The sequence below is a fragment of the Acomys minous genome, assembly GCF_964271855.1.
Source record: "Acomys minous genome assembly, chromosome: 7".
NCBI classification, from domain to species: Eukaryota; Metazoa; Chordata; class Mammalia; order Rodentia; family Muridae; genus Acomys; species Acomys minous.
Window position 1 is genome coordinate 109,608,396 of NC_140488.1, and position 27,416 is coordinate 109,635,811.

General features: G+C 40.1%; 1 protein-coding gene across 3 annotated transcripts in view; it reads left to right on the forward strand.

Moving 5' to 3' along the window:
• The window catches only part of OTC (ornithine transcarbamylase), a 120,203-nt gene that overhangs the window by 61,510 nt on the left and 31,277 nt on the right, over positions 1-27,416 (forward strand). For 2 of the 3 annotated variants that reach the window (XM_084788997.1, XM_084788996.1), the window contains exons 3-5: positions 4,703-4,842; positions 6,546-6,627; positions 17,565-17,652. In XM_084788997.1, the coding sequence (XP_084645123.1) occupies positions 4,792-4,842; positions 6,546-6,627; positions 17,565-17,652 (221 nt within the window). In that variant the 5' untranslated portion in view covers positions 4,703-4,791. The remainder of the gene's footprint in view (positions 1-4,702; positions 4,843-6,545; positions 6,628-17,564; positions 17,653-27,416) is intronic. The other variant, XM_084788995.1, reaches the window with a different exon arrangement.

Here is a 27,416-nt window from a genome sequence, read left to right on the forward strand (position 1 = left end):
ATTCTATCCCCATTTTATGGCTTTGCTGTTTTTGTTGTTGTTTTAATGAAACCTTCAATCTGGTGAGTGCTCAGGAGTTGGAAAATGTATACCAAAACCCTTCAGAAGATGATAGTAAAAGCAAGGACACAAACTTGGAAACCCAGCTTTGTGAATTCGAAAAATAACCAGAATACTGAGCTTGAATGCCAGGCCCAAATTAAGACCTTAAAATGATCTCGTGAGATTATTTTCCTGTTGTTAATAGATGTGAATCCAACAGCTCGAGTGGCATTTCCCATATTCCCTGAAATGCAGTGAGTGGGGTTTTCCAACTGAACATTTTTCCTTTAAAATACTGTTGGAAGAAGTCTCAGGCCATATAAGGGAAATGTAGTCATAACACACAGAGTCGGAAGAGTTTGTCATCCCGGACGATACATTGCTGAGACTGTATTCCAGAAGGAAATGTGTTTTGAAAACATCCTTGAATTCGAAGTGGGAAAGATTACACTGCCACACCTCTATTCAAGACAGATTTAGAAAACCTATTTTACAGAGTTCCATAAGAAAGCTGTAGTTGACCTTGGAAATGCATGCATATTAGTCAATGACTTACTTTTCAATGGCATCAGTGCCAAGGGTTTCTTACTAATCATTAATGAATATTATCAGAACCAAATCAGCCATCCTCTGTAACCAAGCAAGACCTCCATTGGAGGGATTTGGACACCAAGCCACCACAAAGCCTCTGATCTACAGGTTGCTCTGCCTGCAGGATGTGCTGGGATGGGAGCCTAGCATAATCATCACAGAGAGACCAGAGAGATTCTACCCAGCAACTGATAGGAACAGATACAGAGTCCCACAGCCAAATAATAGGCAGGGCTTGGGGAGTCCTATGGAGGAGGGGGAGGAAAGATTGGAGGAGCCAAAAAGGGAAAGGACACCACAAAAACATGGACCACAAAAATCAGCTGACAGGGACTCAAGTGGGCTCTCAGAGATCAGGTAGACCGTATGGCTCTGAGCTAGGTCCTCTGCATATATGTTATAGTTATTTAGCTTGGTGTTCTTGTGGGACTCCTAATAGCAGGACCAGGGGCTGTTCCTGGCGCTTTTGCCTAGCTTTGGGACTCTTTTTCTCCTACTGGGTTGCCTCATCCAGCCTTGATGTGAGAATATGTGCCTGGTCTTATTGTAATTTGTTATGCTGTTTTTGGTTGATACCCCCTGGGAAAATTGCTCATTTCTGAGGGGAGGTGGAGGGGTCATGGATCTCAAGAAAAGGGGAGAGGTTGGGAGCGGAAGGAGAGGAAGCTGCATTTGGGATGTAATATATGAGAGAAGAATAAATAAAAAATAATTCAGAAATAATATCAGAACCAAATGCATTACCAAATTTATTATGTGAAATCCAATTTGAAGTCATAAATATTATGACTCAAAGTTATCCAGTGGATGACTTACTAGCATAGAGACATTGTACAGAGATTTATACACTTTTAGCTAGGGTTCTAGTAGAATGAAGTAATAGCCTGTTCTAGAAACTTCTTAGTTAGCAAAATGTTTTGCATATTTAAAAATCATTTTTAAGTATTTTTTCTTAGTCTAAATATTTTACTTTTATTTTTCTTACGCTTTGTAATACAAAAAATCCATTACTATATATTATAAATAAGTATAGATTTGTGTTCAAAATTCTTTATACATATTTAAATTTTTCTGTGCATATGTATGTGCCTGAGTGTATGTGTCTTAGAGTTTTATTGCTATGAAGAGACACCATGACCAAGGCAACTCTTATAAAAGAAAACATTAATTGGATCTGGCTTACTGTTTCAGAGGGTTAGTTCATTATCATTATGGCAGGAAGTATGTCAGTGTGCAGGCAGACATGGTGCTGGAGAAGCAGCTGAGAGTTCTAATTCTGGATCCAAAGGCAGTCAGGAGACTGTCTTCTGCAGGCAGCCAGGAGAAGATTCAATTCCACTCTGGGTATAGCTTGAGCATAGGAAAGCTCAAAGCCCTCACCAACAGTGATATGCCTCCTCCAACAAGGCCACACCTCCTCCAACAAGGCCACACCTCCTCCAACAAGGCCACACCTCCTCCAACAAAGCCACACCTCCTCCAACAAGGTCACACCTCCTAATGGTGCTACTCCCTATGGGCCAACCATTCAAACACGTGAATCTATGGGGGCCAAACCTACTCAAACCACCATATTATGTATGTGCATTCAAATCGCCATATTATGTATATGCACCACATACATGCAGAAGCCTGCGGAGCTCAGAAACAATTTTTGTTCTATACAAAAATAGAAAAGATGAATTTCTTTCTATATGTAGTGAAATACATCATTAGTATCTCATATTAATAGAGCCAACTAACTAGCCAAAGCTCCCACCAACTCTCAAATTGTGGAATTACTCTTCATCATCAACTCAAAACTTGGAGTGGGATATTCCTATCATAGGTTCTGAAAAAGTACATACTCACTTATTGAACTTTAGATGAAAAGTCAACTCTGCCAGAAAGTTATTTAGTGAAGTTTGTCCAAGTTATCAGACATTATGAAGTGGAACCAACAACTTAAGTGACTCTGTGATTGTCATACCTATGACCATGTCATGATTACAAAAATGTATACATACATTTCAACAGAACATATACTCAAATTATTGTTTTATACTAGAATTTAAGTATGATCATATTGTAATAGTTATCATGCTCCTAGTAAAAATTAATGTTTAATAGATAGAGTAAATCAATTTTCCCCAGTTTCTCAGTCTTTCTAATTAGTATTCATCCCCCACCCCGCCTAGTGTGATAGACTTCAGTTATTATTAAATACAGATAACACTGTGGCAACAATGAAACAAAAGCTGCTCATTTTATATAGTGATTGCCTCAAATAAAAGATATCACAATGCAGCCGACTGCTAAGACAGTATATTCCTGTCTTAACGTGTACCCAGGCCAAGCCAGTACTGATATTGCCCTCACCAGATCAAAGTACAAGTCAGAATCCCCAAAACAGACTTTCAAAGCAGATAGACAAGAATCAGTTTTATAATACATACATTATCACTTACATGTTATAAAATGGGCTACAGAAACCAAGCCAGGTGGTGGAGATAAGAGGGGATTAAAAAAAATATGGGTGTTCAGTAATCTTGATAGACGTCATTCACAAAAGCCAAGATAAAGAAATAATCTAAGTGTTTATCAATAGATGATTGGATTAAAATGTATGAGATATATATTTATGTATGCATACACTGAAATTATATTTGTCCTGTAAATATCAAAGACATTCTGGCATTTGGAATAGCACAGACTAACCTAGAATACTATATATTAAGTGAAGTAAGCCAGGAACAGGAGAGACATATACCTCAGGATCCCACTTGTAAGTGGAATGTAAGAAAGTTGAACTCAGAAATTGAGAGTACCAATAGTGGTTATCAAGGTAAAAAGATGAGATCAATAAATGAGAGACGTTAGTCAAAGGATATTAAGTTTATTAGGCAGGAAGAATAAAGTACTAGCTACTACCTACTTCACTGTTGTGATGGCAGATTGAAAGAGGGGTATTTAATAGAATGGACCTTACTCTTGTCAGGTGAAGCAGTATGGAGCGCTTCTCATGAACTGGTGACATGACATTGTTTCTTACTGTGTCAAGTGATGTCCTGGAGAGGCAGAAAGATCTTAATTTGGGGTGGTGGTGTCTGGATAAACATAAAACCATTAATTGCCCTCAGGAAATGTTTTTATCCACGTCAAGAGCTGTTCTGTGTGAGTCTCTCTAGAGGACTCCCATAATAAATACAACACAAATAGTTACCCTCAAACACCTACACTCAAAATAGAAAACAGAAACCAACTAGATCTGCTCTCCCATTCACTTCACCTTTAGGGACTGAAAGAAAGGAAACAAAACAAGCAGGTCCTGGCTTTTTCCCCCCAATAAAGGAAGCCAATCTGAATCAGACATGAACTGAAGGCAAATGGTGTAAACTTGCCGCAAATTTCCCAAGCTTAAAAAATCATTATCATTTGTCTATTATTATTGTTTATTATTTTACTACCATTCTTGGGATACAAACATAACCGTAGAATTTTGAAACATCTTTCTGCGTGATGCTAGAAAAGCTACACGTCTGGCTGTGTTTTCATCTGGTGACAAAAGGAATACAAGTCTTCATAAAGAGATAGGAAAGGCGTAGGGAGCAAGCAACACAATTGTCTCTTGTGCCTTATCAATCTCGTACAGATTTTGACAACACTAGATAAGCTCTATATAATGCATATTATCTTGAGCACTGGTTTACATCATGTAAATAATTTCCATAATGACACTATAAAAGTTTTACACTCATCTGTTGATGAGACCCATCTGCAGAGAGAGATTGGGTAACTGTCCTGAGGTTGCCATGAGGTTCAGTTAAGTGGCAAAGCTTGCCCATCCAGCTAATTCAAATGCGTCAGAAGTCAACTTCTTTCCACAAAGTCTTCTCTTCTCTCACACATAACAATCACTGCACATACGAAATGGAAATCACAGCCATATCAGTTTTATTAAGGCTTTGTAGACAGATAATGCTGCACCATGTGATTTGCTCTGAGTCCAAGACTGGGACAGCGGATCGCCCCATAGCATTGTTTTCTTGTATACGTACTGTCTTCTTCTGCCTTCCCCCCTTTTTTTGTAGGTGTGGGAAGCCACTACAGAGTCAAGTACAGCTGAAAGGCCGTGATCTCCTCACCCTGAAGAACTTCACAGGAGAGGAGATTGAGTACATGCTATGGCTGTCTGCAGATCTGAAACTCAGGATAAAGAACAAAGGAGAAGTATGTGACAGTGGCTTTTCATTCCTTTCCATTACAAACCAACGGCCCTTTTGGAGGCAGCTTTCCTAAAGCAGAGGGAAAAGAAAGTACATTAATATTCCTGGATGGTAGCTAAGTAATGAAACCTCACAGGCAAGGTAATTGATTAGCACCGAGTGTGCAGGCATGTAATTACTCATGAAAAGCACTTATTCTACCACAAGTCCTTGCACTTTTTTTTAGGAGAATGGTGGAATTCATTAGTAACCGGGTCTGAAGCTGAGATATTATTTGTCCAAAAAGATTTTATTCTTACATGTCCCTTTTCTTTGTGTGTTCTCTATCAGTTAAAACTTAGAGGTATGTTACTGATTTTGTTTGTTTGTTTGTTTGCAATACACTTCTATTCTGGGTATGTATCAGATATGTCATCATTATGCTAGTATTCATAATGATGAGATTATGTTTAAAAAACATTCTAATTATAAAGAGACAAGTAAATTCTAGCCAAATAGGGGAAGAAATTTTAAGTGGTACTTAACTATAGAGATTGTTCTGCATTTTGAACAATTTATGCTTCAAAATCAGTGGCTTTGTTTAGAGTGCTTAATTGTGGAAGCAATTTGTATTCCAAATTAGTTCAAAAGCTATTTGTTTATTTGTTGTGTGTTTGTTTGAGACTGGGTCTCACTCTGTGGCTTTGGCTGACCTGGAACTCGCTATGTAGACCAGGCTGGTCTCGAACTCACATAGACCTGCCTGCCCCCCTCCCCCCCCCCCCCAGTGCTGGATGTGTCACTCTGCCTGACTCAAAGAGGTTTCTTAAAATATGGTTTCAGGCTGAGGAAGTCTGATTTGACTCTGGCTTTCTTGTCTAGTTCCTAGCTCAATTGGCCAAGAGATGCTCCTATGTCTATGGGCTGATGTTCTCCTAGAACACTTGAAATGCAGTAAAAGGCATCCTCAGGTCAGAGAGCATTGCCTTTTTATGCTTTGCTGACTGGAGACCAGAAGATGATAAGGCATCTTATCGGGAAGTCTAATAACACAGGAGGATGGAGGAAGAGCTCCACCCAACACTCAAGCCTCCAGAGTGTTTTCAAATGGCTTCCAGGAACAAAGCCTTTATGTTCTCTCATGTGGGAGAATGGCGAACATGGAGGTAAAAACTTGAGGCTTATCGGAGTCCTAAGAAGGACTCATGTTGTGACAGAGTAGGATCTTAGGAGCTGAAAAAGCTCTTTTGAATCAAACAGCTGCAGCATCACTGAAAATGGAACGGGCATTTCAATAGTTAAGTAAGATAATAGCTCCAGTGTGAAATATTATGCTCTGGAACCAGTGCCCAGATTGAACCCTATCATCAGTAACACTGCATCCCAAGCATAGTGGCATTCATCTGGAACCCCAGGCCTTGAGAGGTGGAGGTAAAATGATCAGAAGTCCAAAGCCCGCCTCTGCTACATAGCAAGTTCAAGGCTAGCCTGGCCTACGTGAGAACCCTGTATGCAAAAATAATATTAACTCCTAATTTGATGTTAATAAACCATGTGGACTGAGTGTGAAATATAGTGAAATCCAATTTTTAAACAATATTGGGACCACTTATTCAGAAGTAGTAGTTAATTTATCCGTATTTCTATTAGCATTTTGAAACACAATCTCTTATATTGGATTGTATATATATCTTGCATTCTAATTGTGCTTTTTCCCTTGGTTTTCAGTATTTGCCTTTATTGCAAGGAAAATCCTTGGGTATGATTTTTGAGAAAAGAAGTACTCGAACAAGACTGTCCACAGAAACGGGTGAGTCCACTGACAAGCTCACCCTTGGATTGAAGAGCTACCCAGAGGATGGAGCCTTGGAAGGCTTAAGGCAGTGGGGAGTTCTGTGGGCCTCTTTTGCAACCACAGAAAGCAAGTGTTTCGCTGGAAGTAGCTGTGTAGGGGTGTCTGTCAATTCCTGTGAAAGCTATATGCAGAAAGATCAGCTTCATCTGTAGGAAGCCTGTGAAAACTTGATTAGAAACTTCAGATATTGCTTCTCAATCACTGCAAAATGTAAGTGGACACAAATCCCGAGACCCTAAACTTGTGTTGGAAATGCATCTATTTTTACTCATGAATTTTTTCTTCTGAGCCAATTCTATTAGACAGTAGGAACTTACCTTCTTGAGCATTAGACAGTCTTTATTTGTCTTGGGGTTCATGCTGTGGATATCAGGTCTCCTCTCGCTCTCTCCAGTTACACCTAAGCCCTGGAAGATGCTAGCATGTCTAGATAGCTAGGGATCAGCTGGTGTGCTCAGTCCTCAGGGCGCCACCATTGACTTTGTATACTGGGGCCTCCCGGGGCTTGCGCATTCCTATTGGATCTGCAGTTTGCTGTAGAGTTTGTGTCACTCTGATCACAGGACCTTATAAAGGCTCTTTTGTTTTAGCTCCTGACAGTGCTCTACACTTTACTGAAACAGAGATACCATAACGCCATCTTTACCTGATTGTTCTTTTCTCAAGGACAGCACAAGGGACGTCTAGAGCACGTATTGCCTATCTTAAAGGCAGAAAACATGTGTTCTCAGTAGTGGAGTTCCTCAAACTCAGATGATGCTTTCCCTGTTCCCATTCTTTGAAAGCTGCTCTGGGGAGCACGCAGCATGTACAATCACTAATGTTCACCTATTTCTATTACTGTTACCTCTTATCTTCTGTTCTCCTTGTTTTCCGGCCAGGTTCAAGTATTAGAGGTCAAGCTAGGAAAAGGCTAGCTGGAAGCAAACCTACTTTGATTTCCAGATCTATTATTACTGTTTGTGCCTAGAGTCCAGGCTGTCAAAACTCAGGGTGTTTTCATTTCCTAAAGCCATTATCTCTGCAATGAGTTTCAAGTAGTTGATTTTGAAACTTAAAAGCCACAAATTACCTCTTTTCTTTTTCTCTGTATTTCTCCTCCATCAGACCGCCATTGAATCAACAATGTGACCCAAATGAGCAGTCAGGGTTGAGAAAGAAGTGCCCCCAAAACATTGGCAAGCATTGGTGCATTCTTCAGTCCTTAGATGCCTTCCCCTACTTTAGGAGCATCAACACGTGCACTACTGTTCTACTATAAGTGATTTGGTCCCATAGTAATTAATAGTGAAGTAAGTAAAAAAAAAAAAAAAGAAAAAAAGAAAGAAAGAAAGAAAGAAAGAAAGAAAAGAGAATTCTACAAGGATTAAATGGCCTCTAAGTTCATTCAGTAAAAACAACACTGAGTTTTGGCTCTCAAGACTACTTTTCTTATTAAAATACTTCCTTTGCCCTTTGAGAGAAGGAGACAGGAAGGGGGAACTGTGTGAGATGTCACCTGATCTTAGAAGCCCTAGGAAGGAAACAACAGATGGCTCTATTCCCTTTAAATCTGGCTCCTGTAAGACATCTCTTTGGCACCTGAGCGGTAGTGGGAAGAAATGAAGAAACTTGTCAGTAATTCTTAAATTCTGTTTCCTTCCAACACTGGTCTTCCATGAATCTGGTAAATTTTATTTTATCATTTTTAAAATGTTGCCATTAGCTGGGCGTGGTGGCACACGCCTGTAATCCCAGCACTCAGGAAGGCAGAAGTAGGTGTTAACCAGGCCAGCCTGGTTAACAAAGCAAGTCTAGGACAGCCAGGGTTATGCAAAGAAACCCTGTCTCAAAAAACAAAAACAAACAAACAAACAAACCAAAACCAAAACAACAAAACAAAACAAAAATCCTAAAAAACAGCAACAAGAACAAAAAAAAACCATTATCATCAGTACTTTGAGAGATAGTTGTTTTCCAAGCTACCAAAAAATTATATAAAAATTTTTCACTGTTTAATTTTTAAGTGAATATGTCTTAGTTGTTTTACAATTATTTCTGTTTAACTATTATGCTTGATATTGAAATATTCCTGAACAGTTTCCTCCGTAATGATGTATTAGAGCTATCAGTAAAGATAAGAACGGGGCTGTAATGCAGTTTTTGATAAAGGCTTTGACAAGTGCTCTATATTAATTATATGGATCATCTCACAGCAGTGCTATGAAAGTAAGGCAGAGGAAAGCGTGTTGAACTAGGATCAGGAAATGGTCCAAGTATGCATAGCTGACATATGGCAGACATGTGATTGGATGCTATTATTAAGCATATTTTTAAAAATATCTAGTTCAATTGAAGCGTGAGATAGTTCCAGTTTATTCTAGTGAAACAGTTTCCACAAATGACACTAAGCCTTTTGTTAGATGACAATTGTCTGTAGAAAAGCAATCTGAAACAAAATTGCAAACTTTATCAACAAATGCACAGGAGCAGGAATATTTGGCCTTTAAAATTTATGGTTTACAGAGTATTGGTCAGGATCCTCAGTAAATCCAAGTGGATCTAATTGGACATGTCACGCTGCCAACCAAACTCAGTAACAGACGAATCACAATGAGAATGTGCCTTAAGTCCTTAGAGAAATGACGAAGCCCAAACAAAGCCGTGACAAAAACAGTTCTGCTGTGTAATGTGCATCATTGGGGGATGGACACTCGGATCTTGGTTGTGCACTTTTTCACAGCACTGCACCCCCACCTTTGTATGTGCTTAGTAATGGTTGTCCTTTGGCATCTTTTTTTTGACAGATACAACGTATGTCCTTGGTACTTAGAATGAACATAGATCATATCTAACTGTCTATTACTGTGACAGAATTGTACCATCCCCTGGGATGGGCTGATTCTCATATTATAGTCCTTTAGAATTGCATCTTAAGCCTGAGATTCAGGGATCCAGCAACATTTCTATTTAATCTCGGGAACTAGAACATGATTGTCCACCCACATTCATTATTTACGAAACCCGTACATTAAAGTCTGACAAACTCACAGGGAAGTGTACGTATCACTTTCGTATATGAGAGCTCAATGGATTTGTACAATACATAGTTGTAACAAATAATTAAGACAGCAGAATGCTAGCAGCACTCAGAAGCCCTTAGCATCAACCCTGTTTTTTCTTCAAGCTGCTGTGCATCCATCCAAGGGTAACCATTATCTAGGTTTTTACTACCACAGATTAACTCTGCCTGTTTTCAACCTTTATATTAAAGGAACCATTCAGCATGGGCCCTTTTGTGTCTGGTTTCTTTGCGTTATGTTTGTAAGATAACGTCTATGTCTCTGTGTGTAGTTTTAGATCATTCATTCCACATCCCTCAATGTATGCTTCCCTGGCAAAGCAGGCATTCCTCCTGTGTATCCACAGGCAATTGTATTCTTTTATTGCAAATTAATTGGGCTGATAGACAGATACATTTTTTTTTTAATCTCAGTAATTCCAAGGGATGCTTCCTCCCATGATTTAATGTGGCCATGTCACTCTCAAGGTGAAATTGAAGGTGGGACTGCAGCAGCTGTTTCAAATTCATCAGTTTTACAGAGACACAAATCTAAAAATTGGGATTCTATTCTGAAGCTAAGACAGCAGAGCACAGAGAGGTTAATGAGGGCCTCTGTCTTACCAGCAAGAGCCATCTAATCCCTCCCATTTATACTGAATAAATTCTAATTGCACCCTGCCTACCAAAGCCCACAGGGCTATGGCAAAGAAAACAAATCGCAACCTAAGATTTACTTTTTTTCTCTCTCAAGCTAGAGTCGTTTGGGGAAAGGGATTCTCAATTGAGAAAATGCCTCCAGAAATTTGCCTGTATGCAGTGCAGAAGGGCCTTTACTTTCTTAATTAAGGATTGATGTGGGAGGCCCAGCCCAATGCGAGTGGCGCCATCCCTGGCCTAGTGGTCCTGGGAGTTGTAAAAAAGCAGGCTGTGCAAGCCGGTAAGTGTATCCCAACCATTGTGTATTGGCTCCCGCCTTTAGGTTCCCGCCCTGATTTTCCTCAGCAATGGAGTGTGACCTGAGAGTTTTAAGATGAAATCAATTCTTTCCCCAAGTTGTTTATCATCATTGTGGTTTTATCACAGGGTTAGAAACCTTAACTAAGGCAGACCCCACACCTTTGCTCTTTCTCATGAGCTGCTGAAATCCTGGATTCCTTAAAATGCTTCCTGTGACTCCTCCTTCTTCCTCTGGCAAACACATTCACACTGGATATGATTCCACGTTGTAGCACAAGGAGGGAAGTGTAAGGATATCAGATTAGTCCCAAGTTACTGCAGTGGAATGATTTCCACCCGATGCAATATAAGGTGGATCACACATGACAAGCAGTCTTAACCTTTCTTTTGTGCATATATGTGTGTATTTCCCACGTACTTAGATGGCTCCGTGTGTGAATGGGTACATGTGTGTGTGTATGCGTGTGGAGGATGCAAAGCACAGGATAACCTTGGGAGGCTTTCCTCAACTACTCTCCACCTTTGTTTGTTTGTTTGTTTGTTTTTATGAGACCAACCATTTTGCTGGCCTAGACCTCATCTGATAGGCTAGATCTGCCTGTATCACCTGCCCAGCACTGGGACTGTAAATGCATATCACCATGTCCAGTTTTTAAAAAAAAAAAAAAAACATGGCTTCTAGGCATCAAATTGAGGTCTTCATGCTTTCAAGGTGAACAATCTGCCAAATGAGTGCCCCTTTAAGTGCCATTGAATTTTTTCCCTCCTTCTTCAGAGTCACAACCCTCAGTAGAGCTTATCATTTTGCCTGGCATATGGGAGAAGGGGACAATACAATATTTTCCTGATGAATATTCAGAATTCTAGTTTGTTTATGTAACTTTGGGTGTAGTGCTTAGGAATGACTATCCTTTACAATCATCACTGACCTTCAGTAGTTGACTTCATGGGTAAGAAGTTTGTGTTCTTTCCATCAGCACTATGGAAGTATTTGATGGAGATAAAAAGAATGAGAGCTCATCAGTTTGGGCCATGGGTCCTCTCTCCAGAGTCAATGTCCTTCCTTCTTTCATGAATTTAACACATATTCTTGATAGACTTACTATTTGACATCTTTATAGTAAATACTTGTGACTTAACAGTAAACAATGTATAAGGAATGCTCTGTCCTCAAGGAACTTGTTTTCTAGTGGGTTCAGAGACAATGAAAAATAGACATAATAAATATGTGAATGAAGGAGTATGTTCAATGAAACGACATACATTAAGCACAGAGAGTGGGTCTGATGACAAAGTGGAAAGGTTTGCGCCATAATTGGAATTTGTGCTTTTACCCTGAATGAAATAGAAAATCACCTGAGAATTTTGGGGGAAGGTGGGACATAATCTAAGCCGCATTTTATAAATTACTCTAAGTATTCTGTTTATAATAGAAAGTGGGTGTAAAGGGTGTGGAAACAAGACAAAAGCAGTGAAATATATCAGTGTGATGAGAGCTGGAGATAAAGAAAGGCTAGCACCACTGTGGTAGTAATGAGCAAGCCTGGAGAGACAGATTCTAAATACGTTTTGAAAGGAGATTCAAAGAGATTAAATTTACTTGGCAAAAGATAGACATCAAGGATGACTTCAAGATTTCTGCCTGAGCAATTATAAAAGCTGCAGGTGGAACACATTGAAAGGGAATAAACAGACATTCATTATTGCTTATATTTAGTTTGAGATGTCTGTCAGACATGCAAAGAAAGATGTTGAAAAAGCACTTGAATATGAGTCTGGAGTTTAAGAGAAAAGTGTAGGATACAGATGTTTAAGGGTCATCATCATAGAGACAGTATTTGAAGCCATGAAGCTTGATACAGTGAATGCACATTGAGATAAGAGGACCAGGAATTGGCTCTGAAATGCTCCAATGTTTAGATGTCAAGTAAAATAGTAGAAACTAAAAATCAAGACCAATAATGAATTTATAGCCACCAGGGTAGATATAAAAGCAAGAAGGTACGAATTTATTTATCCTGGAGTTTATATAAAGAACATTTATTAATGAGAGACTGGAACACTGCTTTGTTAAAAAGACTGAAAAGAAAAAGGGACAAAAAGATGGAGATCAAGGTAATGGTGATGAGAGGAGTTTTCCTGTAGTGTTGAGAAGTTCATCTATGCTTAATAGTAAATAAAGCAGAAAATGTGGGTACAGATGTTGGCAAGTGGAGTGTGGCTCAGGAGCCTGGAAGATCTCTGATAGCTGTAATATGCTCATTGAGGTAGGAAAGAGGCCCAACAGTTGAATTCTGCTGCTACCTTCAAAATATTTATATATCAGTTGCACAAAGCACTTTTCTATAACTTCAGGTGCTGTCATTCTGGTCTGAGTTCTGACTTTTCATTCAAATTTTACAAATCTCTATACTAACTGGTCTCCTTCATTCTGCCCCATTATTTATATATTTCACTAAAACCAAAGCCTAATTCTGTTGTTTATCTGTTCCAACCTTCGATAGATTTCTGTTTTCCTCAGGCGAAAATTACAGTGGTTACCTTTTAGACCGCACCTTCCTTTTGCAGCCTTCTTATTACTTCTCCTCACACACTCCATATTTTTCACACCTACCTTCTTGCTCTCACCTAAATCCATCAGTCATGACCTTTACACAAAACAAAGAATTAGTCTTCCTCCATCCTATATGTTTCTTATGGTTCACACTCACATATTCCTCAACCTTCACTCAAACATCCCACAATCAGCATGGCTTCAGGGACCACAGCTCTTAAAATTGCGATTCCAGTCTGATATTTCCTGTCATCCTTTCTTACTCGAATTTTTTTTTAATTTTAATTTTTTAAATTAATTTATTCTTGTTACATCTCAATGGTTATCCCATCCCTTGTATCCTCCCATTCTTCCCTCCCTCCTCTTTTCCCCTTATTCCCCTCCCCTATGACTGTTCCTGAGGGGGATTACCTCCCCCTGTATATGCTCATAGGGTATCACGTCTCTTCTTGGTCACCTGCTGCCCTTCCTCTGAGTGCCACCGGGTCTCCCCCTCCTCAGTATTTAACATGTAATATATCCAGTTCACTCATTCACTTTATAATCAGTATTTCACCACTAGAATATAAGTTAAAGGAATGCAAAGAGTTACATTTTGTAAAATTCATACAATAGCAGCTACTAAACTGTTTCCCTTGAGGAAAACCAATGGAGATAGGTATATAATGTGCCAGCAAATGCTCTTGATTTGTGTTCTAAGATTCAGAATACACTGACTTCTAGTACAATGACAGACATAGATATAGCAACACAATGGTTATTGTAGCTTTTACTGGAGCTTTTGTGTTTGTTTCTTTTGAGACAGGGTTTCTCTGTGTAGCCTTGGCTATCCTGGACTGGCTTTGTAGACCAGGCTGGCCTCGAACTCACAGAGATCTACCTGCCTCTGCCTCCCAAGTGCTGAGATTAAAGGCATGTGCCACCACCGCCAAGATTAATGTAGATTTTAGGTTTTTTTCTTTTATCTTTTTTTATTTTTGATAATTTTCTCTGTATAAGTTGGCTGTCCTGGAGCTTACTTTATAGACCAGACTGGTCTTGCATTCACAGAGATCTACTTGCCTCTGCCTCTCGGAGTGCTGGGATTACATGTGCCACCATGCCCAGCTTAATGCTTATTGTTTTAATAATACAAGTTTTCGAGTAAATACAAAAGTAGAAAAATTAGCACAAGGAGTACACAGTACCTGTTATATGTGTTGGGCTCGAAATGGAAGCTGAGAAAACTCACTTCAGACACAGAAGTGTAAAATGAAAGCTTTATTTTCTGAGGTCAAGGAGGTGGCCAGTTCGGAATCTGAACCGTGTTCCTGAGGGGGAAGTTGTATTGTATATATAAAGGTGAAAATCGAAATCAGCTCATATGGGGGGCGTGGATGGTGAAACAGGCTGGTCAGCTCTGATTCAAGTTATTTGCTAGCAAGAAGTTCTAGCTGACCTTGAAAGCATGCCTGGCAGTTGGGGACAGCCGGCCTTGTGACTGGAAATTTCTGGGAACGAGGTCACAGAGTTTCTCACTGAATACAAACAGTTTTTGGTCAACCTGACATTTTATAGAGATTCTTTTACATCAGCAACCAACTTAGATGATGTGATTGGTGGGGCTGAAATAAAAATATCTATAGTTATGCTACTCAAAAGGATCAGGCCTCAACAATATGACTCTAATAATTGTTAGTATATTGTCTGCCTTAGTTTGTCTATTTCTTCTCATTAAGTGTTTTAATGTAAATTTAAACAATGACACTTTATCCCCCAAAACATTCCTTTACATTATTTAAAGGGTACAGAGTATTTTCCTCAGTAGCTACAATAACATTAACAGAATGATTGCTTAATAATATTTAATAACATTCTATCCTGGTTTGGGTTTCTATTGTTGTATAAACACTATATCCAAAAACATCTTTAGGAAGAAATGACCTTTTATTTTCATAGTAATTAGAACTCTCCAGATCACAAACCATTATGAAAGAAAGTCAGGGTAGGCAATCAAGGCCGGAACCGAGAGGCAGGAGCTGATGCAGAAGCCATGGAGGGGTGCTCCTTACTCACTTGCTCCTCCTGGGTTGCTCATCTTGCTTTCTTATGGGACCTGGGATCACCAGCCCAGAGATGGTACCACCCACAGTTGGCTGGGCCCTCCTGCATCAATCACTAAGTTTTAAAAATGCCCTGTAAGCCTGGCGATGTGATGCATGCCTGTAATCCCAGCAAAGGAAGGCAAGTCGCTGTGAGTTCAAGGCCAGCTTAGTCTACAAAACAAGTCCAGGATGGTGAAGGCTACATAGGGAAACCTTGTCTTGGAAAAAAAAAAAAAGCTCTACAGACCTGCCTGTAGGTGCTTTTTCTTTAAATCTATTTTTATTAGAGTTTCTTCTATCTCTATCTCTCCAATCCCTCCAACACCCCAGCACCAGGTAGGAGGGAAAGAAAATTAGTGGGAAGAAGGGGCATTGTATGTCTCTTTACTATTTCCTGCTGGTTAGTTGGGTTCCTTGGGGCAAGTCCAATGCTAATTTCAGGATATCTCCAACTTATCCTCTTCAAAGAGTATCAAAAGCAACCAGGAGCAGCAGCTTTCTTCTTTCTTGAAGGCCCCTGCCTCTCTCACAGCTCTGGCCTTCATTCTCTCTCCAGAGTCTCCAGATTTTAAAGTGTCTATGGCTAACAAAGATCGCACCCTTTTCAAAGCCTGCAGGACACAAATAGTCTGATGTTGTGGACAAGCTGGAGCAGCCCCATATCCCACACCTGGGATTCAAACAAAAGCGTGGTTACAGAACATAACTGAGTTTCTAAAGACGCCACCACTTCCACTACAACCCAATCTTGTTGAGGCATCTGGTCAAGTGAAATTCCTTCTTCCCAGATGGTCCTAGCTTGTGTTGAATTGATTAAAAAAATATAGCCAGTTCTTATGTAAATATTATTATGCAAATTGTGATAATACATCAGTGAAGAGTTTCAGGAAATTTTGAACCAAACTTCCATGTGTAGGTCCAGGATTCCTTACCCAATTCGCTGGGTGATTAACGATTTCCTTCACACAAAGTAAATCCCCCAAAGAGATGGGATTAGCAAGCTGTGACAGTTATGTGTTTTCCAGGACATAAATTTGACATTTCACAATATGGAAGAAAAAGTATGTTTGCAAAATACTTCAGACAAGTATTTATCTTGGCCTTATGCTTCTTTGCCTTTCATAATATACTGGAGCAATTCTGCCCATGGACTCAGTCTCAAATGGCACAATAAAGTTCTGGTCATCTCTCACCTTCTCCCACAAATTTGTCTCAAATACTGTTTCAAAAGACTCTGCTTGTTGTCCTTATGAAGTTTAACTGTGGCTTGGCGCAGGCTCCTGTGTGTCGAACCCTCTTCACTCTGTCAATAGAGCCTGTTGTGGGACTAGAGCAGGGGCCGGGCTCCTGTGCTCAGAATCTATAATACTCTAAACATTAAGAAGAGAGGGTGGGAAAGCAGTGAGGGCAATGGCTCAGATGGTAGGTAGTTTTGTCTTCATGAGACGTTGAAGGCCAGTAACCCTTTATCGTCCAGTGACTTTAAACTACCCTCTCAGCACTTGCTTTATTATATTTTTTGCAAACTTACAAAACTTAAAGTATACTTTATGTGTAAAAATGAAGATATTAAATGTGCTCTTCAGTGGTGACAGATGCACATGTCTATGCAACCTGTAAATTCTATGACCATGTAAAATATTCCAATTAACACAGAACATATCATAATGCTCCCTTTCAGGCAACCACACCCTCTCATGCTGCAACAATAGCTATTTTAATTTCTGCTTCGGGTACTTATTCCTAGATGTTTTCCTACACTAAATCTTTCCTCTTTCATTAAGCATAACATTTAGGAAGATGCATTTTTTAAATTACTGATTAATACCCCCATTGTAATCTCGGATATCCTGTGTAACTCCAGGTTATTTCTCTGTCCTCCTAGGACAGATACAGAATATCTTTGTTTTATAATTTGAAGAGTTAAAAAGTAGCCATAGTTTCACAAAGAGCTCTTGGGAAAAAAAGGAGAGAAATAAGCATGCATTTGAAAGAAAGTTAAGGTTTTGTTTGTTTATTTGGTTTTTTTGCACATCTCTTGATTTCTTATTTTGCTATGCTTAGAAATTACATGGGTTTCCAGTTCACAGTCTCAGGATTCACAGTGGGATCAAATATTCTGCCACAAGCTTTTGTGGGTACAGACTTTCTTATTGAGATGATACTAGTGTCAATGCCTCATAATTTTGTTTTGCGCTTTAGTTCCTTTTACCCCCGCGTCCCCCAAAAATGCTTTCTTTTTCTTTTATTGTAGGCTTTGCCCTTCTTGGAGGACACCCTTGTTTTCTTACCACACAAGACATCCATTTGGGTGTGAATGAAAGTCTCACGGACACAGCTCGGTTTGTAAACCTTTTATTCTTACTAATGGTTATTTCGGACTGTGATGGGCTTATTTAAAACAGAAGATGATGCTTCCCCTAAAGTAATGGTTTATTCTCTTAGTGTCCTTTGTACTTCTCTCCGTTACTAAACTTCTGACCTAGTGTTTGAAATGTTCTCTTTCATCCTAAAGCTCCTTTCTATGAGTTTCTTAGTTTGCTTCCATTGCTATGATAAACACCACAGTAAAAGCAATTTGAGAAGGGAAGGGTTTATTCCGTCTTAAAGTCCACTTATGTCCATTTCGAGATGAAATAAACCCTTCTCTCCCCAAATGAAGAAACCCAGGGCAGGAAATCAAGACAGAAACCAGGAGGCAGGAACTGAAGCAGAGACCATGGAGGAACACTGCTTAATAGCTTGCTCAGCCTGCTTGCTTTTACCATCCAGGACCATCTTCCCAGAGCTAGCATCACTCCTGGTGACCTGGGCCTTCCTCTATTGATTGGCAATCAAGAAAATGCCCCACAGACAATCTGATGGAGGTGGTTTTTTTTTTCAATTGAGGTTCCTCTTCCCATTTGATTCTAACTTCTATCAAGTTAACAACAAAAAGAGCCCTAACAAGGACAATGGTTGAAGGTTTTTCTTAGCAATTTGTTTTTTAATGTATGTGTATGGATGGCCTGCCTGATTGTATGTCTGTGCACAATATAAAAGCCTAGTGCCCTCTGAGGCCAGAAGTGGGCATTAGATACCCCAGGATTGGCATTTCAGAGGGTTTTGAGCCATTATGAGTGAGCTGGGAGTTGAAACTGGGTCCTCTGGAAAAGCAAGCCATGCACCTAACCACTTAGCCATCTTCCCATCGCTTTTAAGCAATTTTATAGAGGCTTATTATAAAATTCCAAATTTAATAAAATTGAAAAATTATCAAGGTGACTCTTACATTTAATAATCAAGGAAGTGAGAGTCCAAGGAAATTTCCATGTTCAAGGGCTCATAGCTCATCTATTTCAGTTCTATAAAGAGCTAGCAATTATTGAACACTAAGTATGGGCAAGTATTATCCTAATTTATTTAACCCTAGGAACAATCCAAACAGATTGACACATGAAAGTGAAACAACAGAATCAGGCTCATACATACTTCCTGTGATAGCACAGTCTCAATGCCAAGGTATTAACACAGTACAGATTGGTAAAAGAAAATGACAGACCATTACAATGCATTCTTACCTCGAAGCTCTGGCACAGAGTGGCTGTACCATACTTAATAGATAGTCTTCAAGGTCATCATGGAAGTTAATGTGCAGTCACAACCTAGGGGAAGAGAACATGAAAAGCTGTATTTGCTTCAAAGCTGCCTTCCAGAGAAGTGCCACAACCAATGGCAGTGATGCTACACTGGTGAGGACTAGTAGCTCAGGCTCACACATGGCTACAGGAAAGCTGAGGTGGCTCATGCCTCTAGATCATTACATAATATTGGAACATGGAAACATAGGTCTTCTGACTACCCGGGTAATAACCTTATGACTGAATGACCCTTAGCTCAAACATCCAAAGGAAATGTCTTTGTCCAATGTTTTATATCAATAGAGAAGACTAACTTTCCTCCTAAATGCCTTATGACACGAAGCAAGTCTTTCCAAAAAAAAGTCTGCTTTTTCTGGAAGCTCCTCTGGACTATGCTAGAGAATGTGCCTTATTGGACTTGCTAAAGAGATTTCAATAACTCATCTTCAAGCCTTTTATGTTGGAAGACCTTGTGCTATTGCATATTAAGCAATGAGAGAACCAGAAGGTGATGGCATTGTCTACTGGACAGTAGAGACACAAAGAATAACTGAACATGTATTAAGATATATTTTCAAGTATGCTGCTACTGAGATTATATTTGCCTAGTAATTCTGATCATACAAAAAGAAAGCACACACATAGTTCTTGAGCAAATAAAAGAATCAAGTGAAAGGAAAAAGACAAAGTTGTACCTAGGAGAGTGGTTTTGATGAAGTGCTTCCAGAAAGCACCAGGTGAGCAGGAGCCAATAAATCATGTGGGAACCAATGGTTGTGGAAGTACCCAGATGAGTGACCATCCAAGAAAAGGTAAAGCAGTTCAGACTGGCAGCTAAAACACAATTAGGGGACAGAAGCCAGGGGACTGTTAGGATGCTCAAAGCAAGAGACACAGATCTAAGCACCGGTGAGAGCTGGGAACGATTATTAACATGTGCTTGTCTTTCCACACACCCCTTCTCTCCCCCCCCCCCCCCGCACGCCCCGCGAGTCTTTAGAAAGCTCCACACATACCCTGAGCAAAACAATCTGTTCACAAGCTCCAAAATAACTGTGCTCTTTTGAGTTCATGCAATCACTTCTATTGTAGTACATGGTAGAATAAGGGTAAAATTGCATCTGTATAATTCTTTCTGATCACCACATCCAACCAAAATGTGACATAAAAATAATAGGTACTTCTACATAGACGTTTACACCCACAGACCTCTTGTGTTATCATTATAAAATTTTTGCAAAGTAAACATTATTGGCCCAGTTTAACAAAGAAGCCACAGCACACAGAAGTAATGAAACTTAGATGCTAAGTTTGCGTTTATATGTCTTAACTACCCACTAATTCTGCTTCTAGTTGATGGAAAGAAATGTTATAGAAACTATTGACCTGTTGGAACTCCCAAGGCCATGCTGAGCTTTGGTCTTTGCTGGCTTACTATATTAGCCCTCATGGGACTCAACGTAAGTCCAAACATGGTAATGATTTATTATAACAATAAGATACCAAATACAGTCTGCAAGGAAACAGACACATGCAGTAGAGTTCAGGAGAAACCAGGTGCAGGCTTCCAAAACTCTCCCCGTAGAACCATCAAGTTATACTTAATTCCCTGAGTAATGACATGTGATACTGTGCATGAACTATTGACAAGGAAAGAGGCCCAACAGTAGACTCACCTCTCCATTTTTTGCTGAAGACTGGTCACATTAGCACATAACCAAATTCCTGCCGTCTGCCCCACCCCCCACAGCAGAAAGCACATGTTTACTTCAAACCATATTGTTTATAAAGATATTTTAGGCACTGTGTTATCAGTTCCTGGAAATGGCGGAAACTCACCCAAGTGAAGTTCCCAGATGTTCTTCCGAGAACCAGCCTTAAATTCAGATCTTTGAAAGGGTAACAGCGGGGTCTGCTCTGTTAATTAAAGGTTTCACAACATTCTTTCCTCTGTAAAATGAAGGCATTCTCATCCTTAAGGTCTACTTTGTTGTTTTTAGTTTTTGAAAGATGATGGTATCTGTTTCTTTTATTTGCGTGTGGCCAGCAATATGTGTGTGTGTGTGTGTGTGTGTGTGTGTGTGTGTGTGAGAGAGAGAGAGAGAGAGAGAGAGAGAGAGAGAGAGAGAGAGAGAGAGAGAGAGACAGACAGACAGACAGACAGACAGACAGACAGAGACAGAGACAGAGACAGAGAGAAAGAGAGACAGAGACAGAGAGAGAGCTTGTGAAGATCAAAGAACAACTTGTGGGAGTTGGTTCTCTCCTTCCATATTGTAGCTTCTTTTTTTTTCTTTCTTTTGTTTCATATTGTAGTTTCTTAAGATTGAAATCAGGTCATCAGACTTAATAGCAAGAGCCTTTACCCACCAACCCTTCTCACCAACCCTGAAATTCACATTCTATTACCAAATGCATGCAATGTATACTGTATGTAAAGTGCTTGTCTGTAAACAGAAATGTGTCCCAATGTTTCTGCTCTGGGGAGAAGGAATAGGTTAGCTATTGGGCATATTGCATTAAAAGGTGTACATATAGCTATAATGAGAGCTGGAGAAATATGTGTTAGCTTAGTGGTTTAAAACATGAACTCCACAGGCTCACTGTGGGAGAATTGTGGAAGGCCTTACCTAAGGGCAGATGCAATTAGTGTAAAAGGAGAATACGTGCGCTATCATCTAAGAAGAAGCTGGTCTGGGAGATGGGGTACCAGAGAAGAGTAGTAGTTATTGTAGAAATTTGACTCTCTTCTGTGTATCCCATTACTGCTTAATCTGCCAAAAAAAAAAAAATATCTTACAAACAAGATGTTCTGAGATTCTGAAACTCCATAAACCCAAATTGAAGAAGACAAGAGAAATTCACTGCAGTTCACAGAAGCAATTGAACAGGAGGAGGGAAGTGAATCCTAATGACATCTACCCTGCGGTGTGCACTGAAGGGCCCATTATAATGGGATTCTTTGCTTTTCGTAGAAGTTAACTTTAGAAGATGCAACAGCATTTTCTCGTGTTTGAGTGACGATGCTTGCCCTTTCTAGTCAAGAAAACAGTGCACACCAGACACTGATTGATGGCACTACTTTTCCAATCTACCTTCCTGGCAGCTTTGGGGGCCTGGGACAATAAAAGGTGCCTGTGTGTTGGTGGAAGATGAAAGTGGAGTGGGGCTCAATAGATGTAGCCACTGAAAGATGGGGGATAAAAGCAAAACTGGCTGGTCTCTTGATAACTGTTAAATGCAACTTCCAAAATAGCATTTATTCTTTTAAGTGATTTAATTATTCATTTATTCAAAAGCATTTGTTAAATGCCAGGGTTTTCTTTTTAATGTATATTTTATTTATTAAAATTTATTCACATTACATCCCAATTGTTATCCCCTCCCTCTTATCTTCCCATTCCCACCCCTCCCTCTTCTGCCTATTCTCCTCCCCTGGACCTCTGATGCGGAGGGTCCTCCTACCCCAACTGTCTGGCAACAGCCTATCAGGTCTCATCAGGATAGCCTTCATCCCCTTCCTCTGTGTGCCTGCTAGGCTGTCTTGTCCAGGGGCAGTGACCAAGCCATGGGGACCTGACTGCATGTCAGAGGTTCAGCAGCAGTTACCCCATCTCGGGTGGAGAATCAGCTATCAGCTGTGTCAGAACAGGGGGACTTGGTTCTCTGTATGCATTATCCTTGGCTAGTGCATCAGTTTGTGCAGGCTCCCTGTGTAGCACTGAGAATCAAGTGATGATTTGGACAAATAAGATATGTCTTGAGGATAGGAATACACATACATATATATGATATTACTTAATTAAACAAGTAAATAAAGGTAGATTGGAAGATATTCCAGGATGAAGACAAAGCAGGGTGACCTGTCAGTGGTATAGAGGCTACCTTACATGGGATAGTCAGAGAAGGCTTTGCTCTGCATGTGACCATCAAGCCAAGAGCTCAATGAAAAGCCAGAGCCAGATTTAAAAGGCTGTAGGAGAGCACCACATAAAGAAAGGACTTCTTCTGGGAAAGGCCTAAGGCAGAAGCAAGCTGATTATTTAAGAACAGAAGGAAAGCCTGAAGTGATCCAAGATTATCAGATAAACATATTTAAATCTGAAAAATACATATACACATGTGTGTGTATATATGTACATAAACGTGTGTGTGTGTGTGTGTGTGTGTGTGTGTGTGTGTGTGTGTGTGTTTGCCCTTAATCTTACCTACTAAAGGGAGACAAATGAAAGGAAACTACATCATGAGGGTCTATAATCTCAGCACTTGGATGCTATAGCAAGAGAATACCCAGAAAGGCTGCTTCAAAAAATCAAATCAAAGTGGAAATTAACCAGGGAATGAAAAACCTAAACAGTAACTATCTAAACAGCACAAGGCACATCACATGAAATGTCCCTGAACCAGATTTATCCATTTTCTTTATCTGGCTATTTAGACCAATTAAATAACCACTCTGATTTTTTTCTATGTTCATATTTCCTCAACTCAATAGACATCACCATTCCCCCCCACCCTTAATTTTGTGAATTTGACTTTTCAAACATATCATATCAATGGGAATTGCACCATATGGCCTTCTGTGGCTGGGCTATGTTATTGAGCATAGTATCTTCAGGATATAGGCATGCTTTTGCAAGTGGCAGAATTTGCTCCTTCTGAAGCCTGAATGACCTCTCGTTGTGTGTAGAGCACATTTTCATTCTCCATCTGCATGTTCATCTAGTGGTTTCCACATCTTAATTCTTATGGCTAATGCTATCAGGAATGTGAAAAGACAAATGTTGTTTAGGTCCTCATTTCAATGACTTTTAAATAAGTGCCCAGAATTGTTCATATCAAATGATATGGTAGTACCATTTTCAATATTTCAAGGACACTTCTTATTCCTTTCCTTAATTCCTATAGCTATTTACATTCCTGCCCAGTACACAAGGCTTTGTCGTAGCACCACCTTTTTGGTGCCATACATTCTAACATGTATGACGTGATAACTGACTGCGGTTTTGATTTTAGGATCACTTTTGAACATGCTTTCATAATATCTTTTTGTCAGTGTATAGGTTTTTTTTTCAGAAATGTCAATTCACGTACCCATTTTGGAAACTAGGATTCACTTTATTATTGAGTTGTAGATGTTCCTTCCTTAAATATTTTGCATTTTGAACTATGTACTCAGATACATGCCTTCCAAATGCCTTTTTCTTTTCTTGCAGATCTCCTTTTTGTTCTTCTGATTGGTTTTGTCATTCAGTTCTCCTATTACATATGTTTTCCATATTTAAAAAAATCATATTTAGGGTCAAGCAAGATCTTAAAGACTAGTGCATAATAGAAAAAGTATCCCAAGGACTATTTTATAATTAATGAAAAGTATTCTACCGGTTTTCTTCTTGACCTGTAATAAGATAACCTGTTCATTATACAAGATATTGAGGATAAGATTCCCTTAGCTAAGTTCAAGTTGAATATTGTCTATTTATAAGGTAGGTTAGGAAAGACATGAAGACTAAGCTGTCAGGTGCCATTTGGGGGAAGCTGTATGCTGAGGATTCTCAGCATGGAATACAGGTTCGGCGACTCATGAGGAGGAGACTGCTTTGTGGCCACGATTCATGGCAACTAAGAAGAACAAGTGAAGATCACAAAAGAGGGGCTGAGAGTGCAGCTCAGTGGCTGAACATTTGCCTAGCATGCAGGAGGCCAACACCGCAGAGGGAGGAGGGGGGATTACGAAAGGAAAAGACATATAGGATGAAATGTGGATCAAACTAGGCATAAGCTTCTAAGTCTTCACTAATAGAAGTCACACAGGATGTACTTAAATCACTCAATTGCAAGGGATTTTATTGAACATGGTAACATAAACACATATAATGACCCCCTCCAGAAAAATAGATCCTAGAGTTTTTATCGGAAAATGGCTACTTCAGCCCTATGCCTAGCACAAATCCACATTCCAGCCTCCTAGAAAGAAAGAGAGGCAATATATATTTACTAGTTCATGAAAACTCTCTTAAACTCTACATTTACAGATGGCAGCCCAAGGCCAGCCTTGTAAGCAGGCCTCCAATGAATAGTCATTTCAAGACATTAGCTTTTTCCTGCACAACCAAGCATTTCAAACTTGCTGCCCAGGAAAGAATAAGAGATTTGGTTGTACACACTGACAGTGCTGAGAGCTTTGCAATCGTTTCCTAAACAAATATCCCCTATTTTAATTTTTGCTCAAAGCAGCCCAAGGCCCTAGAGGGTATACAGGTTCTCTCTCTAGGGTTCACTAATAAAGGCATACGTTCTCAGGGACAAAGCAAAACCCAATTTAAAAACTGGTAAGAGAACTTAAATTTATCCTTAAACTTTTAGTTGTTTCCTTAATGAAGCATAAACCCCTGAAAAACTGGGATCCCACAAAGTAAGATCAACTCTACTGCGCCCTTCCCTTTCTTTAAGTCTTTCTTAGCATCTCTCTCTCTCTCTGTCTCTCTCTCTCTCTCACCACCTAATGTATCAGAAAATACAAAGCAAGCCTGTGTATATTCCATAAAATGTGCTTCAGATGTAAAGGTGTTTTCAGATACTCCAGTGTCCCCCACTGGGGTGAAGAATTGGTTGGATATTCTACTTTTTTCCTTGTTCTGAGATTGTACTTTTAGGAGTCACACCAGGAGTGACACCTCACTATGACTCAAATCATGGATTCTTTGAAATTCAAAAGTCGAGTGGACCTTAGCCACTACAGCGGGACATTCCCTCTCCAGTTAGACGGCTTCGTGTTTCTTCCATAATGCCAGCTGTTCATGCCTAATGTGCTGAGTGCACCATTGAAAGGTGCGTAATGGCTTCACAGTCATTTTCACTTTAGTACAGTACTTAGTGATATGGCTTCAGGAGCAATAAGTATGAAAGGCTTCATATAAAAACTAAACAGTGCGATGTTGTTCTACTCTAATTAGTTTCACTACACACGTAATTCACTTATGGTAGCGACTGTGAGAGTGTTCTGCGGTTGGGACACTAAAACAGCCACTGTATTAGTTTCCTAGAATTACCATGACAAATTGCCGTAAACTTAGAAGAGGCCGTTGCTTTATTCTTTCACTATTCTAGAGGATAGAAAAGTCATATCCATGGGTCCCCAGCATCCTGGCTCCCTTTTTGGTGTCTCCCAGCAGTTTTTCCTACTTCTTGACTCACAGCTGCATCACTTCAACGTCAGCTTCCATTTTGTTTTTAAAATTCTTTTATTTTATTATTTTTTTTTACTTTTAAACATTTATTCCCTTTACCTCCCACCTGTAGCTCCCTCCATCTTCTCCTTAAAGTCTCCCCCATCCCTCCCTCTTCCTCTCCCCCCTCCCCTAGTCCTCAGGGACAGGGAGCTGTTCTTCCCTAACATCTGACCCCAGCCTATCTAGTCTCATCAGAACTGCCTGCATCTGCTTCCTCTGTGGCCTGGTAAGGCACCCCCCCCAAGAGGAAGTGATCAAAGAACAGTAAACAGAGTCCATGGCAGGTACAACCCCTGCTCCTCTTAATAGGGGGCCCATATGGAGACTAAGCTGCCTATCCGCCCCCTGGACCTAGATTTGTTGATTCTGTTGTTCTTCTTGTGGAGAGTCTTGTGGCTTGCGTTACCATCTCGCCAGCAAGAACGACGCTGCACACACACACAGGATCCTTCTGCAGTAAAGCTTTAATGCATCTTGAGAGGGAGAGCATAAGCTTACAGCAAGTAAAATGGAGACCCCAAACAGCAGAAACCCATCCCTTATATAGGAAACTGTCCTCCGCTTAGGATATGTCAGTCCCTGATTGGCTGTTGCTCATCGGGCGAGATGACGCCACGGGAGAGGCAGAGCACAACAAGTGGAAAATCCCTTCGCACATGCGCAGATTAGTTGTTTATCAGCATGGGACACAGGATGTCAGCGCCATCTTGTAATGGCGAATGTGAGCGCGGCCTCTCACAGAGTCTTATGGAAGAGTTTGGGGATAAAAGGATCAGAAGGAGGAGAGCTTCCATTTTCATTTTTTTTTTAAATTTTTTATTCTTGTTACATCTCAATGGTTATCCCATCCCTTGTATCCTCCCATTCTTCCTCCCTCCCATTTTCCCCTTGTTCCCCTCCCCTATGACTGTGACTGAGGGGGGATTTCCTCCCCCTGTATATGCTCATAGAGTATCAAGTCTCTTCTTGGTAACCTGCTGTCCTTCCTCTGAGTGCCACCAGGTCTCCCCCTCCAGGGGACATGGAGTTAACCCAGGAGCAGAAAGACTCAAATGGTATATACTCACTTATATCTGCATACTAGCCCAAGGGGCATGTCCCACGAAAGCCTTCACTTACTGGGAAACTGAGACAGAGGGGAGGACATCCTATTGGGACTCTAGATGAGAGAAGCATGGGAGAATAGCAAAGTAGAAGGATCCAGAGGGTCCTAGAAACCTACAAGTAGAACATTATGATAGGCAGGGCCCAGGG